Below are 17,870 nucleotides of genomic sequence, written 5' to 3' on the forward strand. Positions count from 1 at the left end.
TTACGGCAATAACTTTGAGGTGATTTGTGATCCTTGCATTAAGTGAAGGAACTGCAAACTCCTGCCCGCTCTCCTTTTGTAAAGGTGCCCCTCTTCCACCAAATCTACGCGTGGGCCGGCCCTTGGGTCTCGACTGGAAGGAACAGATATCCAGTACTTGAGGCGGGGAGGGGGGGGGGGGGGGGACGGAAGAGGGATTCCAGTCAAATGGAGGGGGCTGGGAGGGAACGCCCCGCCCAATCTGCGAAAAGAAAACTACTGAATTGATCACAGAAATTGTTTAGTAACGCCACATCCGAAGAAAGAATTTCTGCACCCGGAAGAAGATGTTCTATTTGGAAAAGATAAAAAAACATAGATTAATGAACCCATGCAAAAACCCAACGAACTAGAGCTTATCCGGGTAAAATTTTGACAGTGCCCTCGGAGCAAAAAAAAAAAGAAGATGTAATGAGCTATACCATTTCTACGCAGAAGAGCGGCTCTTTATACTTTTAACAATTTCGCGAACAGAAACTTTGATGTCGTGATGTATCTTGTGATGGACTGATGTGGAAGATAAAAAACAGTAGACTGTTTTGTCTGCATATTTAATGTTTAGTGACCAACCCACAGCAATTTTGTTCTCCCGGCGCAGTGGCTCGCGTTCTTCTTTGTTAAGCTCTTACTTTGAGCTTTTGTAACACGGGGAAGGAGGAAGAATTTCTACTAAAGAATTACGCAGCTTAGGTGAAATGGTGCTGGCTAAAAAAAATTAATAAATAAAGATAAATTGCGCTGCAAAATGACAGCTTTCTTCAATTTCCTCCCTTGAAACAACAGGTGCTATTTACAGCGGAAAAGAAAAATTCTATGAATACAGACAGCTGATTTAAAAGCATTGTTCCTGTTGACGCCATGCTAACCAAATTCATTTGAAGATATAGTATCAGATCAGTCGATAGCATTTATAAATTTAGAAAAATTGCAGCCTGTAGATAATTTATTGAAATGCCGGAAAATATTTGTCCAATTTGGTGAATGTGATATGTAACCCGAAGTCTTTTAGGTATTGTTTACCGTGAGTAACTGATCTTGAATTTACGCAAATGGTATTAGAATTTGCGAATTTTTTATCACATCTTAAAAATAGCTTTTGATGCATCGAGAAATCCATTTTCTTCCACTGTTCTTTTTATAGTCGACAACACGTAAAAAAACATCCACCTCCACTGCAAGTAAATTCATGCATCAACGTAACTATTGAATATTATGATTTCTGGACAATCTTCTAACAGTCAAATGAAACAGATTCGCATTTTCTCCTCTGCTTAGGCTAATAGCTAATAAAGTTCACCGGATAACTGTTTCTTGGTTCTGAATTGAGAATTCAGCAAATTTCCCGCCATATCTTCCCCGTTATTTACTTTTTGTCTGTCAATCATAGGGGCAGTTGCTATGGTAATTTCAAATTTTGGCTTCGTTCCGTGTAAATCTCGTTTGTGATTGGCTGTTGTTGAAATCCTGTTGTCGCACTTGCAAAATGGCGTCTTTCTTGAATGTGACCCGCCCCAGAGCCCATGGCTGAAAAAAACACCAAAATGGAGAGGGGCCACTCACGCGAATATCTTGCTGTTATCTTGGAGTTTTTTCCTCGTTCCCGAACCAGCGGAAACTGCCTCAAATCCTCTTCTCAGTGGTTCGAATTAACAAGAAAATGCCTTCTTCGTTGGCCTGGAATAAATCGAATTGTGTTTTCAGAGAGTCGAGCAAGGTGTCATTCAATACGGTTTGGTGCACCAAAAAAGGCCTCTTATAGGGTGTGCGAATTTCTCATTCGCTCATCACCGAGTGGTCGGCAGCTCAACGCAGCCACAATGGCGAATGCGTAGGAATAACAGGACGGAACGGACTTGTACGTTCGTTTTTAACTGTTCGATGAACGAAGGTTTACTTCGTTCGCCTTTATGGAGGAAATACAGACAAAACACGGGGCTTTGAAGTTTGTAACGAGCAGTTTCAACGCAAGTACGTACAAGCATTGTTTGTATAAACTAGTCGTACGGAAAATTGTATGCATATTTTAGCGTTCCTTTCACGTCTGAATATGTTCGACAGGAAACTTCTGTTAGTCGTTCAATAAGGTTGAAATGAGTTTTTAGCTTCAGTTTCGAAGGTTGTGTTGTTGTGTTAAGGGAATGGCGGAGAAATCACGTAAATTTCCCTATTTGGGATTTTGAAAATTCATGAAATTTGTCGATTAATATTCGATATTCTCTTGTCGTTTCTAATTTTCGGAAATTTATTCTTTTCGCAGTAGATGTTGGTGCCAAGAAAGAGCAAGTGAAAACGACGAACGTCATGTTTGAAGGAAAGAACATTCACTCCTCGCCTTTGGATGGGAAACTACTCTGCAGTTACAGCGAGAAGCTTTGTAAGCAACGGAGACTCAATGGCTACGCTTTCTGTATTCGTCATGTGTTGGAGGACAAAAATGCTCCTTTTAAACAGTGCCAGTTTGTCGCAAAATACAACGGACACCAGTGTACAAATCCTATACCGTTTACCGAAGAAAGAATGTAAGAGTTTGTGGTGTTTTATATTTCTCTTTCGCTTCTATGAGTTTCAATTTTTGCTTGAACGCTTGCGCGCTTCCTTTGATGTGCCTCAACGCCAAGAGAGCTGATCGTTCTCATGATGTGGCGATTGCTTTTCACCGTTTAACACGGCGCTTGAAAATCTTTTACTTCAACAGATACTGCAATAGTCATCTTCAAGTTCTGGGAATCGTTCCTAAAAAGAATCGACGGAAAAAACCGGGCGAAACTGGGGAAACCGAAGTGAATTCATCTTCATCGACCTCTGAATCGAAATTACGGACAGATGTTTTAACGACTCCTGGTTCGACAAACATGTCTTCGCTTCCTCCTCAAATCTATCCCTTTCGTTCGAAGAAGCCTAAAATTCAACCACAGAAGAGAAACTATACGAATATTCCTGCTATAGAGGAGTTGAGGCAGAGTAGAGAGAAATGGCGGAAGGACAGAGCGGACTTGTTCACAATTTACGGTAAGAATTTTCATGATTTTTCGTTTTGGGCGATTATACATCGCCGTGATGCGTTTTCGTGCTTTTGTACAGAATTATTTTTATGGCACCTCGATAATTTGGAGCACGAAATAGATCATGTTACAAACAGCATAGAACCTCTCTATTTCTTCTCATCGCTTTTTGCGTTCTGTAATTTCAAAAGCCAGTTTTTGTTTTGCTCTTTCATGTTTATACCAGATGTATTTGCCCTAGCAAGCTCAAAATCTCTCTAAGGATTTGGCCAAAATTTGAAATGTCGCTAAAATGGGCCTTTTATTGTATATACAGTTAACGTGAGCGAAAATTAACATGCGACGTCGATTTCTCGATGTGAATTTCAGATGTTTTAAGAGGCAAAACGTCCACCAGTCTGAAGGCCACGTTTCTAGTTTTCAAGTAGACTGTTTGTAGGGTGGCAGCTTTTATTCATTTCCTTTAGTGTTGTCGTCTTGTGATTTACTCCTCACAGGATTACTTAGGATGAAAATTCATGTGATAGTCATGAACATACATGTATTCACATGAGGAGAGCTTGCCTTGGTTTGTCTGTTCCTAATTCAGTTGAACTTGAAGAAATGTATTTGACAAATTTCACAAGACCACCTTTTTTCTTGGAGTGAAGAATTAACTGTGGCTTAGAAAACTGAAACGCAAGTCAACTAAACCCTCAAATCTATCTAAATTAAGCTACAGAGTAGATGTTTAATAGTCTAGTAACTTGTACGTGTCAGTAAAGATCTCAGTGAGCTTGGTCTGATTTGCTTCAGTATCAGTTTAAGACAAATACTTTTGAAGATGAGCTGTTGCCTAGAACCATGTTGCTGGCAAGTTACATGTAATCAATGTCAACCAAAATATATCTACTAGATATAAGGATCTCTTGGGTAGGATAAGTATTTGTTACTGTTTTACTTGCAACAGAGATCAAAATTCCAATTCTCCCTACATTGTCAACAAATGACACATGAGTAGGTGATATTGTCTTGATGTACCAGGTTAATTTTTTTGATCGTTGCAAGGTTGAGAAAGGTGTTCAGGGCAAAAAACTTTTTTTTATTCCACTTGTCCATTGGACGAGTAACGTTCAGATTCTGGTTGTCCGAAAGTTAAATTTACTAGTCCGAAATAATTATTAAAGTGAATGACAGAATATCATAAAAAAACGTAGAAATTGTATAATCTGTTTTATACCAAATCTCGAGTATTTATTTTAACAGTTATTTCAATTTATGTTGTTCTTTGCACTTTTTAATACAACACCATTTCATACAGACACAGCGGGGATCACTCACATTCTTTATACACGACTTGAGAAAATGTAGCACATCTACGAGGCATTAACACTGCAATCTAAGATGACTCCTTTGACTCCTCGTCGATTTTACGGCCTATTCGCTGTAGCAGCGCCTGCTTTGGTTTTTCTTCGTTTTTAGCTCGTTGAAAACAAAAGTAATGAGAATGGCTCTTCTCGTGACTCACAAGAGAATCATGGCGAAAACCAGTGGCGGACGATCCACTGATGCTGACATAAAGCCGGCTCGCTTTATCGGCTACTGTCGGATACTTACGGCACACAATGCAGAACATTTCATTCTTCTCCGCGTCAAATTTAACTCAGGGAAATTATTTTTTCCATGTTGGTTGGAATTTTTGAATTCGACTTTCTTCATGTTTTTTCACTTTCTCACTCTTAGGATGTTCCTCTTTGCTGGAGTCAGGTTTTCTTTTACTCTCGATTTTTCCATAGGTCAAGCAGATTAGCCGACATCTTGTACACTGACAATGAAAACGTAGCACGTGATCTTATTTTATTTCGCGCGTTTTTTAGGTGGGTTATGTGACATTTTCAAAGCATCAGCGCCTGTTATATAGCAGAATGACTTGGAGCGTTTCACGTCTTTTAAATTACACTATTAGACTGACAGCAAAGACATTAAAAGGTTTTATTACTTCTTTAATGATCACAAAACTTGCCACAATGGTAATCGCCTCGTTTAAGTGTTAATGAAGCCTTGTCTCAAACAAGGTCGTCATTTCCATATATGGTATGTGGATCCCAGTCTTTACTGAAACAACAGAACCAGATATTCTCGGAAAACATAAGCGAAAACGGGTAAGTTGCAGTGAAAAGAAACCAAACTTCGCGAAACTCAAGCTAGTTTACAAAGTCAATGCTTGGGAACTCAGACCTCAGTAGAAAAGAACATCTTTTTATAGGCAAACTCTACTCGTCCCATAGGACAAGTGCTTTTGGAAATGCACTGGTCCGAGATATGAGAGTACTCGTCTCGGACGGGCGGACGAGCGGAAGTTTTTTGCCCTGGTGTTACATTATAGTGCAGTAATGGTAGTGTTTTAGTGCAATGGAAATTCTGTTATTTCTTGAGAAATTCCAGGCATTTCTCTTGTGGTTGAAAGTTGTAACAAGCTATGTAATTTATTATTATTATTATTATTGTTGTTGTTGTTTCTAGAAATTTATTCACAGAGTTTACAACTTGACTTTCCAAGTGATTACTAATCTAATGTTCATGATCGTAAGAGTGGTATCTGCAATACATAAGCACTTAGACTAGCTAAGAAAATTAGTAAAATAAATACTGCAGGAGCACGAAATCTTAGCGAATGTTGAGCTAAGGCCAGAAATTTAGCAGAAGAAGAAAACGAAGTCAAACTTGCCTGCAATACAGATCCTCCAAACAAACTTCAGTAGAATAACAATCTGAAAACAGCATTTAAATGATTAACTGAGCGGGCCTGGAACTCGTGCCGTAAATGGAAATGGTAAATATTCATTTATTACAAAAGTCCATAAATCATGAAATCCATGATTTTTTGTACATTTTGTTACCATACCGGAAAACTGTATTTGTCATGTGTCGAAGGACCATAAAAATGTTGTGAGTTGACACATTGACAGTTGATTCTCTTGGAGTTAAAGGGCATTTCACCAAGTCCTTTGTTTTTTAAACTGTTGAACTTGACTGTCATGTTTTAATCAAGCATCTGGCACTAATTGTCCTTTTTCATTCCCTGTTGTATGGGCAAAATTTTAAACAATAGTCATAACTGCTCAGACTCATTGAATGTCCATGTGTTGCAAATACAGGCAATGTTTTAAAATAAGAATCCAAGTTCTGTTTTAAAACTAAGTTTAGTTTAAAAGATGCATATTGTAAAAATACAGATGAAGTATTAAGGGTTTCATCATGCATCAGAAAATTGTGGTGGTTAAATATGTTGTATTCCCAACATAAAGTTGAGGGAAATCAACAAAGCAATGGCTCAACTGGATGTTGCTTTGGCTGAATGGAGGTGTGGGGCAACTGAGCATCAACTGAAGACAAAAAATAATGGCAAAACAAGGCTGAAGGGTGTTATAAGAGCTTTCTGGTCAAGGTTATGCCAGATATCTGTTATCCAAGGGAGCATTGAACAATACAAAAGAAACAAAAGAACTGAATAGAAAACCTAAGAACTTGGATTGAAATGAACATGAAAAAAAAGGGGGGGGGGGGGGGCAGGAGGGCTTGTACAGTTTAGGTTTTTAGATATCGGTTGTTGGAAATAACTGAGTAATACAATGTCGACAGGTTAGCCAAGTAGACCATTCAAAGCTACTGAACATTTGAGAAGTGTGGTGCTATGGCTTAAAAAGACACTCTGGGCAGCCATGCTACTGTATAAGCATGAATTCTTCATATACCCTTGCTACCCTCAGCCAAGCTACTTACAGCATGTTTAATTTAGACATGTATTGAATGCATTGTCCTTCTTGTTTTTAAAATCCTGTTAACTCCTTTGTGCATGATCTTTTACAGACCCCATAAGTTTATAAATTTATTTTTTGTTTGTTTAAGATATAAACAGCTCAGATGGAGAAAGTTCTAGTGAGGGTGATGAAATGCCATGGCAACAGATGTGGCTGTCAACTGACAGTGACCTTGATTACGACGCTCTCAGGAGGGACAACAACTGGTGAGTTCATGCTTGTTTTTTGGCCAACAATTAATTTATACTGTTAATAGTTTATTTACTAGGGGCTTAAACAACCATGTCCAATTTTCACATGTACTTGGAAGGAGTGCTTGGAGTAATAGTTAGTCACTGAGCATTTGGCGACAGTGGTATTGGTAATGAAGTTGATGTTACCTGACCTTATTTTGAAAATGTCCAAAATGCATGCAGACATGGTTTCCTTGCTGATAGATTACTCAGATAATTGCATTCAACATTTAAAAATGAGAATTCATTAATACGTTTCTGTATATGGATAATTCGCAAAATCTTGATCGAAAGAGAGGCATATGTCCTACTGAGCAAGAAAAAAAATTATTATTTCCAGCACTGTAGCTTTAGATAATTTCTGGTTGTTAGTTAATTTGAGCAGGTATTAGGGCTGATGTAGATGACACTGCTTGTACCTTGCCAAATCATTTAAATGAAAGCTGCCAAGCAGCTATTTTTTTTCCAGTTGGTATTTCTGTAGAAAATTTTTGAAGTGCGTTTCCTGAGAATGGAGAAGGGCAAAATGGGGTTTGATGGAATTTTTTTTTTTAGTCTGGAAGCTGACATTAGAACTGCTAAGATTTCAAGACTGAGTACTCAATTACGACGGCAACTTCACCAGCTCAGGCGAACACTGCGGACACGTCGACGTCGTCACAAGGATCTTGTGGCATCTGGTAGTGTTTTGGTCAAGGCTGTTCACAGTAACAGGTCGGCATCTGTGGATTCCTTACTTGAGAATAGCAAGAGATCAAGAAAAACAAGGTGAGACTGCGTCAAATGGCTTTTCATGCAGTAAATATAGCTTTGAAACTTTTGACATGTTGTAAACAGCATAACACAATTTACATGGGGAACCTGTTTTTTTTTTTACTCAGGCCCAAACCATCAAGATGTCTGACAAAAAGCTGCGCATTTTCACAAGGTGATGTCCAGTGTGATAAGAAGGCTTTTCCATACACCAAGTTCTGCAAGGATCGTATCTTTTTCAAATTGTCCATTTTTCTGTAGAGTTCAATAAATGTTTTCCTACTGTATTGCCCTGTACTGCTTGGAAAGAAAGCTCCACCATATTCCCATACCATTGTGTACTGCCCTCTCAAAGCAAAGTCCTTTCCCCTCTACTGGAAAAGGCTTTGTTTGTATTTCATTGTTTTAAGACTGATTAATCAAACTGTAAGGGAGGCATCTACATGGAAAGAACATGTCTATTGGCTTTGAAAAATCGAAATGGCATCTTAATTAATGTCAAGTTCTTCAAAGGAGTGAAATCCAATTTTGTACCTTCTGGCCAAGAATTGGAAGAAGATGAAGTAGAGCTAGGCAGGATAGCAGATGACAGGGATGAGGTGAAATCAGCGAAAGTGACAAGAATGGATTGATTGCGTGTTCAGATCAACTCATGAACATTTCAGATTCGAAACAAGATGCAAAAACTAGACCTGTTCAGGGTTTAATTTGGTGATGGAATGCTAAACATACTGTTACCACGAAAAAATGCCATACTTGCCAGAAACTTACAGCATCCAGCTGAGCACTTGAAAAGTGGATGGATGTAACAGCTGCCAAAATGAAGGCATATTTTGGTTTCTCAGTTGTAATGGGGTTAGATTTGCTGCCATCTACAGCTGGTAAACTGGTAAGCAGATCCATTCTTAGCAAACCAGAGTATCCAGAAGGTTTTGGCAAACACGCGATTGAAGATATCAGCTGGTAATTTCTTCTAAAACATAAGAATTTTAAAATTTTTTCAGTCGAGCCCAAGTAAGATAATAACTTTGATTGGCCAAACATCGGCAGGCTAATTTTGGGATGGTATAAATAAGAAGGTCCAAGAAATTTACGAAACTTCAAAACACATTTATGTGGCTTAAGGTATGACTGTGTATTTTCTGCCTGGGTGGATTTAAAGATGTACACTTAACATGCCTTCTAAACCCACCAAGTGTGGCATCAACATTTAGATGGCTGCTGATTCTGAGAATGGCTTTGTAATAAGTCTACCTTGCCAAAGTAAATATCAAGGTTGTGCGAATGGTGTTGATGAACTTATGAGGCCATTTTTCAACAGTTTTGACGATTTCTTGTCTTCGACAAAGTTAGTGGATTTGAGAAGAAAGGAAGCAGGGTCCGAAATTGCGACTGACTGGTCGCCAACGCGACCAAAAATTAGGTGTTGGCGACCAGAAATTTAGAACTGGTCGCCAGTAGGCGACTAACCTTTCGTCCCATCGGCATTTGAAACTCCCAAGGTAAAAGGGCTTTTTCTAAAAGAAAACATAAAGCTCCCGTGGACAGTTGTAGTAAAACGAAGCAACGATTTTACGATCGCCATATTTACCTGGCGCCATATTGTTTCAGCAGCTTCTCCCAATACGGATATCACGGACAAAAAAAAGTGTGAGGGTCTGGCACTAGCTTATTGATCATTGTTACGTTTTCGTTCCGTTTCGGCGAAGAACAGATACTTTCTGATTGCACTCTTAGTTGAGTCTAGGTATAGAAAGAGGACACCGTGTCTTGAATATAGAACTTAATAGGATACCAGCATACTTCCAACTAAATGGGAATAATAAGAGAAAGAAATCCGAAGCCTTCGCAAGAACACTGGCAAACACGCTTTTTGAGATGTAGGACTCTGTTACCGTTACACGGCTTTTGTGAGTCTCCTTTTATAGCTGTATGTATATTGTGTTAAATGATAACATTTTCTTGAAAGGTTTAATTTTGTGCTTTACTATAAATTAAGGTAAATTATACCCTGGCCAGAGATTGTTTTCTTTAGTTTGCAGCAAATTAAGAGGCGAAGCCGCGATCGTGGCGTGGCAAGCAAGAACCCCCCGCCCCCCCCCCCCCCAAAAAAAAAAAACATTAACACTTGCTTTTGGCGACCAAACCCTTCCATCTGGCGACCAAAATTTTTAGGTTAGTCGCCAGTTGGCTCCCTTACGAAAAAGTTAATTTCGGACCCTGGGAAGGTAAATTATGCTTGTTCCACTGTACATGGTATATTGCCACCATCTTAACATTGCAAATTGAAAACCAAAGGCAAATAAATTTGTGAGGAGGAGTGCAAGATTGTCAACAAACTGTGATCCCCTTTATCTACCAAAAACAAAGGAAGGGCAAAGAAAGAATGTAGAAATTGCCCAGGTGGAAAAACCACAAGAAAATAGGCGGTCCAGATCATTCCTATCTTAAGTCAATCTTGTGTATGTAAATTTTGCTTCAATTAGGTATGCCTTCCAAAGGAGTTCCCCATGAAACCCAGAAAAGTAGAGTACTTTACATTTGGGCATGACCAGTAGGGAAACGGTTAGTAACCAGTAACTCTCTCTTTTGGACACTGTCTTTGAAAATAACCCAAGTGTTATGACAACATACTTATCACAATAGCTAAGCAGAAACTTTCTGGTTCCCAGTCCTTAGCTTCACCCTGCATATTAGTAATCAAGGTGTTTTTCTTAACTGAGTAAACTTCAGATATTATGAATGACTCCAAGCAAGTTCTGTATGCACAGTGCACTGCTAAGTGGCCTGGTGGTCTGCAGTGCTCTGTGCCTGTGTTTGATGTCATCCACGAACGGCCTCTTTGTGACGAGCATGCCAGGAAAAAGGTATCTAGTATTAATAAACCACAAATAAAAGGAGCAGACTGGTTAGAATAGAGGATTCTAGATCTACAGGACTGGAACTCAAGCCCTTTATAAAATTTCTCTGGTAACTTCATTGACGGCAGAGTTGCCCAAAACCACCTGTGATTTGCACAGTTTCACATTTGTTCCTGGCCTCTTCCCTCCTCACCTCCCCTACAATTTGCCATTTTCATTTTTGTGTGCATTTCCGGGTATATCTCGGATTTTTTTGGAAGTTGACTTAAGTCAAAACAGAAACAGTCATATTTTTTGTGTTGGTCTGTAGTACGAATGTGCGTGGTTTGATTTGAATGATCTGCAAAAGGTTTGGAGCAAGTGTGTAAATGTAGAGTGACACTTACAGTGCAGGCCAGAACCAAAACATACGCATAAAACGCGTCTGCTGCGGATGCGTATACGCGTCTAAAAATCTGCAGATGCGCGTCTAGTCAGATGCATTAGTATGTATGAGTTAGCTCATTGTTTTCATATTGTTGATCTTTCATTGTTCTTTTGAATTGGCTGGGAAAAGCCTTTCAGAAGGGTTTGACAAAGTATCACTACACTTGCCGACTTTCTTGTAGAACCGGCTCAGCGCAAGAACAACTTCATGTTGTTGAGCGCATGGAAGAACTTAAAAACAACTTGCCGCAAGGCCTACGAAACGAAACAAAATGATGAATAAAATCTGTAGAATTGAAGATATCAAGACTACAACAGTCAGACTTCTGTGTGTGACAACCTAAAAGAGGAATAAAACGCCGGGAATGCAGAGTTTCTAAATTAAAAGATCTGTACTTTGTAGAACGAGCTCTGCGTACGTAGACTGGAAGGGATTTATCTTGTTTGTTTATATTTCTAAACGCTATTCTTATTTATCCCTTGCCGCAATGATGATTCGGCTATTTCCAGAATAATACAGTATTTGTGGGTAAATCTTATAGAGTAAACAAATAAATTACGACCCCGGAATAAAATCAGTCAATCCACCAAATGATTTTCAACAGACTTTGCTCCTCTCGCGCGCTTCGGTTCAGATTTGCTGACTTACCGTGAACTTTCTCTCATTCTACCTCAAGCATTTACTATCTCCAGCCACAAAATGTAATCGTTCAGTTGACTTTAAAGATCCAAGGCAATTCCGTTGGTTAAAGGCTTAGGGTAAAATAGGAAACTTCAATTTTACAAAATTTCATTCGGGCCTAGTGTGAGCGAAAAGATCGATTCCCCCGAACAAACCTAAACGTAAAACACTGAGAGTCTACTGAGTACCGCAATGCTTGATGCATTCCTATATTTACGTTCACATGGATAAAGCCATAATAGCAACTTTTGCAAGATTGAAAGCTTCTTCTAACGTTGTAAAACACTGACAGAAGCCGTCGTTTCGACGTAGGAAGAAATTGCCACGCTGATAACATCGGGAAGATTTCTTTCACCTGCTAGGCAACCAAATTCCTGCACTTGTATCAAGTTTCATTCGACAACAACACGATGTACGGAGGTTCTTGGAAGGAAAACTGGATGTTTTTTTATTCAATCAACACGGGAGTCACAGTGCCTTTCCAATTATAGCCAACTTGTGCCATTTTCACCCCTTCGAAGAAACCTCGAAACGTTCTCTTACGAGTCACAATGTGTGGTTCCAGAAAATATCCATACCCCTCCCACGGAAGACATTTTTATTCTAACCCCCCCACCCCCTCGGAATTTCTGTTCCATAGGGTTTATGATGACCCCCCCACCCCTCTGGAATTTCCTGGTTTTTAAAACCCTCTTCCATGAACCCCTCAGAAGTTCAAAATCCATTTAGACTAGGAAAATTGACTACTCACACTATTACGATCAATTTTTTTATTATTGAAGCGACGTCGATGTCTCTAGTTCAGCTATTTTAAAATTTACAACACTGCGCTATTTTACTAGTTTATCCTTTTGCTTAAACTATATCCGGAAAAAATTGGATAGAACTCTAAAATGGTCGATTTTTTTTTTCGTCAAAAAAAACACGGTTGTATTCTTTGTTGTTGCATAGTTTACGTTTATAACTTTCTCGAGCGCTTAAGAAATTATCTCTATCACGTTACAACTTTTCTTTTTCACCTAAAATTACGACGGCCTTGCAAATTCCATTTTCGTAATGACCTCTGCAGAAAAACATTTGCTAATTTACCGTGAAGAAACCACTATGAATACAAGTTGCACATTGAATATACGATGCTGGGTGTTTTATTTATCAAGTAGAATTTGAAGAACTTTGAAAACTCAGTTGAAAACTGGCTGCATGCACAAGAATTAAAAGCCGCCTTTGAGAACACTTTCAAAAGGTTCTCCCTTCAAAACTTCAAAATTAATTAGTCCGTGGCAATTGGATTCACGTCTCGGCACTTAATACAAATATTTATCTCTGTACTGAGTTCGTGAATGAAATGAATTTGAGAAAGAAAAAAAGTTTGTGTTTTTAACGTTTTATGTCAAGTTTTTATCAAATAAATGTCGCTGTTTCACGTCCCATGGGATTCAATCTTGAACAAAATTTGCATACATCGAAAAAGTTGTGCATTTGATTCAGTGGCGGATCAAATTTCGACTGCAATGTACATCAATATTCACTGGATGGAAATATCTCTGCAGAATCTTTTCTCTTTCTTCCAGAAATCTTTTTTGTGAAAGATTGCATTGAAGAAATGACATGTTTTGTGGCCGCGGAAAAATAATTTTCCGTGGGAAATAAATAAATAAGCGCTGCACGCCCGTTGTACATTAATTTCGCCGTGTCAGAAATAGATTTCAACTGCAAACTAACCTGTGGAAATTATGCGAAAGGCCATGCTCATCAAAAAAGTTGCTTGTTCAGAAACCTTTTAATCTCACTCATTTGATGCTACAATACGAGTAAAGAGGGCTTTTATTTATTTCAAACCTCGATTTTCAAACGATTGTGAAATCACAGTCATGCTCGGCATGATATGAGGCTGACTGATCGCGCCGCGAAGTCGAACTTCAAAGAAAAATACCTGTCACGCCGCCGTTACTTTCGCTTACCGGACAACACTTTCTACCAAAATGATTTTTTTCCAGAATGATTCATCATTTTCGCTGCTTTTGTTTCAAAACAACGTACGTAAATATGTTTTTGTGCTTCAGATCAATCGTATGTTGCTTTCAATGTTTTGTACATGGTTCGTGATCCTTTGGAAAACTAGTTCCCCACGAAACCCCCCTACCCTTCGGAAATTACTGCCCTTTAACCCCCCCCCCCCCTCGGAATTTCCAAAGGTCTTCCGTGGGGGGGGTATGGATATTTTCTGGAACCACACAATGTGCGTGTAATTTTTAAAATAACTGAAGGCATAACTCAAAACACTCACCTATCATTCACAAGTTCGGCACAGGGCCCAGTTGCTCGAAGCATGGTTAGCGCTAACCCGGGTTAAATACCATAACAACCTATAGGTTTTAATACCTCTTAACCAATGGTTAGCGCTAACCGTGCTTCGAGCAACTCAGCCCAAAGCGCTTTGATATCGAACAAGTAGTATTTGACTAATTAGCTTAGATTTATATTTTCTATAACATACGGTGAATATTCAATATCAGCGAGGAGTTGTTTTTAAAGTCGCCAGTATTTACGAAGCCGATAAGATTCAAAATATGATAGCTGTCGCTGGCTGATTTCATAAAAGTCTGTAAAATGCTAATTTTGTGGTTGTCGTTAACCGGTTGGATTCTTTTGTTTTGTTTGACAATACCACACAAAGAGAACTTACGGCGATGAATAACAATGGCAAAAACGCGCACATTTAGACGCGTCTAAAAATACGCGCATACGCGTTTTTGCTGCATATAAAACGCATCTACGTAGTTCGATTAATTCTGGCCTGCACTGTACATGGCTCATGTTGAAGCGTGCAAGGATCTATGCTTTCTATGCTTTGTGCTTTTCAATTGATTTAAGAAAAAAAAATTGTGAAAAAACAAGCAGTTTTGCAGTCTAGACCAAACATGCCCATAAGGGTGGATGCTAGCATACATAATAAAATAATTACTTTATGCGTACTTGTGGTCCTTTCAGGCCAAATTCCAGGAGGCTCAAGCTCAGGCGCAAGCTGCTGCAGCTGCAGCAAAGTCATCTCCAGGAACAAGCAAACCACCAGCTAAGAAACCTCGCCGCAAACCCCAACCCAAGGCGCCATTACTTCAAAAAGTAGCTAAACAAGCCAGGAAACCAGCCAACAGAAAGCCAGCTGTCCCCAGATCAAACAAAACTAAAGTAACAAAGACTGCGAACAATTCTCTGAGACCTGTTGGTCTAGACAATTCATTTAGTCCTGACAACTCTTCAGATATGTTGTCACCAGATATTAGTTTATCATTATCATCGGACTATTCACATGGCAGTGCTTCTTCTCCAATGTCTCCTGTACTTGATGACTACCAGCAATATGAATCATCTTTGTTTGAGGCAGAGCAAAGGGACGAGATGCTTCTTGGCGATATTGAACATGACGAAAGTCTTGACAGTGATTTTCCTATTGTTTCTAGTGATAGTTCTTCATTAAAGGGTCTGTATCCCACCAAAGGCCAACATTCTGTGCCTGCTTCTGTAATAACTCACACTCCAGGACTAATAAACAGTGGTGTGATACTTGGTACCATCCAAGGTGACACTCCTTCATCAGATTCTAGAACAAAGTCGTCACCGCTAAATAGCAAGGGCAAAGCAAACAAAGGGTCTAAATCGAGAGATACGAAGAAACTACAAGACGCAGATCTTGCTTCTTTGCACACTAGTATTCTTTCACCCGATATTCATTGCAACAACGTAAAAGAGGCAAAGAACAAGATAAAAGAACTTGCACTCAACAAAGACCCCATGTTTTCTCCTCCACATGGACTTGGCAGTGAGCTGAAGTCACACACCAATGGAGTGAGCTCTGACCATCTTCACTCTCCACCAATGACAATGGATGCTATCTTATCTCCTACACAGAGGTCCTGGTCTGCAATTGTCACTAACACGTCACCAGCTGCAACATTTACATCGCCCCTTAATTCCTCTCAGACTGGATTGTCAAGATTAGTCTCACCACCGTTTTCTCCACCATCAATGTCCCCTCATATTTCACCTCATACTACCCTTGGTAGCGTCTTCACTTTTGACAGAACATCACACTTTCAGCAAACATCCCACATGACGTCGCCAACATTGAGTCCAGCCAGTCCTTCATTCCTTCAGGCTCAAGTAAAGCACGTAGGGCCACCTTATCAGCGTCATGGTGATATTGATAACTCCGATGATCCTTTTCTTTTTCCTGTTGACAGAGAACAACCCTCCTTATTTGGTGGACCATTCAATCAAAATCATGACTCGTCACTGGGTGATCTCCGTTTAAGATAAATGGAATGCAACGATCACGTCTCTAAAGGAAAGCTCACAAATGTTTTCTTTTACATCATTCAAGGGAATGAGTGTTCATGTTGGAGCTTTTCATCGAAAATAATTATTAACAGTGCATCAACGCAATGGCATCTTAAAAGGGTTGTGTTTTCCCTGGTTGAAAAATTATTAACTGAGTACAAGCACAAAAGAAACAAAGTATTATCTATTATGTAAATAGGAGCTCAGCTGTAAATATTATACCTTGTCTTTTCCTAACGATTGTTTGGAAAAGTTAGGTCTTGTTGGAAACAGGAAGGAGATTTTCCAACCTTTTGTTTGAGGTAATATTGGATTTACTTTACAAACAGACTTATTCTGATGAGAGGTTCTGTGAGTGTTATATAACAGGAAGTTCATGGTAATTTACAAACCGATGCAGGATTTTCCAACACACTCTTGGGCCTGATTATTAAAATGTTAAGAACTACATTAAAAATGTAGAATTTTTGGTTTGCAAACTGGAAAATGCTTTTGTATTTATGCATTATCGTCTTAGAGATGGCTTTACTTTCCGCAGATGCAAGTTTGGATTATGTTTGTTATTTTGGGCTTGTGATTTTATTATTTAAGAATTCAACATTTTCACGTGATTGATGACTTGTAAATTTGTAAAATGGCCCTTAGTCCATCTACCAGTATGTCTTTGAAGAGTTAGGTGCATTCACGTTTACAAAACCTGATCAAAACATAGAGTGATTTAAAGGAAACTCCAAAAAGTATGGGAAACAAGTGAAGAGTAGGGAGCATAAATATAAGCATCTTTGATGCTTGCTAAGGTTTTGTGTCAGGTTTTGTAAACATAATGTTGCAGTTTTCTGTTAAGATTTTTATCCAACAAAGGCAGTGGTTGAGTGGCAGAGCCACAATGCCACCAAAACAATCCCACAATACTGCCAGCTTCACAGCTAATATTATTGTAAAGTTGGTTATATTTTTGTTTGAGTTGGTGAGCCCCAAACTTCAATGGACAAAATTACTTTGCTAAGTTTTCAAGCTTGGAAAGAGAGTTGAATCTTTGTTTGAACTTATTTTGTATTATGTTTGTCAAGTGTTTTGCGCAGCATTTCATGATGGTCCTTCATATTCTATTTAGATGGGTAGTCTTAGTAGTTAGGTTTGCGCATAATTATCCGGTTATTCATTCAGTGACAATTTGTTTACTTGGTGTGCAGCAAATGATTTTAATTTTTGTTGCTGAGGTTATTATTGGCAGCTTAGGCCCGTGTTGGTATCATATCAGTATTGCATATTTTCTTTAACCTAAAAGGAACACTCTATGCAATAGAGAACATTATTCACTAGACAACAGAATTATGGCCCGAAGTTAAAATATATTTAATATGGAACATTTGTATAAAAAAAATAAAGTATTTTCTGAGAAGATAATCACCTCATTGTTGTCAAACCTTAATTTACCTAAAGCGCTATTTTAACATGTTGCAGGTGTTCAGTTTGTAGGAGCAGAGGAAATGTAGCTTGTGAAGGAAATGTGTTAAAACACAGAGCAGTCTCAGAGGCCACAATATTTTTCCCTTTTAAACTGCTTCCCTCCCTCTCCCCCCGCTTCTTAAAAAAGGATCTGAGCACCTGGAACGTGCTATTCCTTTAGTGGAAGATGCGCATTTATTTCCATGGGTGTGGATGTGCTTCCTGACCTTAAGCCAAAATGGATTCCATTTTAATGTTGTTTTTTTTTTGCATTCAAATTAGCCCCT

At 38.9% G+C, this 17,870-nt stretch overlaps 1 protein-coding gene across 3 annotated transcripts; it reads left to right on the top strand.

Annotated features, from left to right (window-relative positions):
• The first annotated feature begins 1,531 nt into the window (after positions 1–1,531).
• Positions 1,532–17,541, top strand: LOC146457727 (uncharacterized). 3 transcript variants are annotated; one of them, XM_085091757.1, is made up of 8 exons: positions 1,532–2,007; positions 2,300–2,558; positions 2,735–3,048; positions 6,930–7,047; positions 7,630–7,842; positions 7,956–8,056; positions 10,561–10,694; positions 14,788–17,541. In XM_085091757.1, exons 1-8 carry the CDS (start codon positions 1,947–1,949, stop codon positions 16,111–16,113), a joined length of 2,526 nt encoding a protein of 841 aa, XP_084947883.1. In that variant the 5' UTR covers positions 1,532–1,946; the 3' UTR covers positions 16,114–17,541. The 3 variants fall into 3 exon arrangements, with proteins under 3 accessions (XP_084947883.1, XP_084947882.1, XP_084947884.1); XM_085091756.1 differs by having other exon boundaries at positions 1,533–2,007; positions 2,297–2,558; XM_085091758.1 differs by lacking the exon at positions 1,532–2,007 and adding an exon at positions 2,066–2,193 and having other exon boundaries at positions 2,297–2,558.
• Positions 17,542–17,870: the final 329 nt, after the last annotated feature.

Source organism: Pavona decussata, unplaced genomic scaffold (assembly GCF_977016875.1).
Source record: "Pavona decussata unplaced genomic scaffold, jaPavDecu1.1 SCAFFOLD_238, whole genome shotgun sequence".
In the NCBI taxonomy this organism is placed as follows: domain Eukaryota; kingdom Metazoa; phylum Cnidaria; class Anthozoa; order Scleractinia; family Agariciidae; genus Pavona; species Pavona decussata.

Excerpts from the sequence above, each read along its gene's own strand:
- LOC146457727 (XM_085091756.1), top strand. The coding sequence starts at position 1,947 with ATGGAGGAAATACAGACAAAACACGGGGCTTTGAAGTTTGTAACGAGC. Across the intron at positions 3,049-6,929 it reads GGACTTGTTCACAATTTACG|ATATAAACAGCTCAGATGGA; the intron begins GTAAGAATTTTC and ends TGTTTGTTTAAG. Across the intron at positions 8,057-10,560 it reads CACCAAGTTCTGCAAGGATC|ATATTATGAATGACTCCAAG; the intron begins GTATCTTTTTCA and ends AGTAAACTTCAG.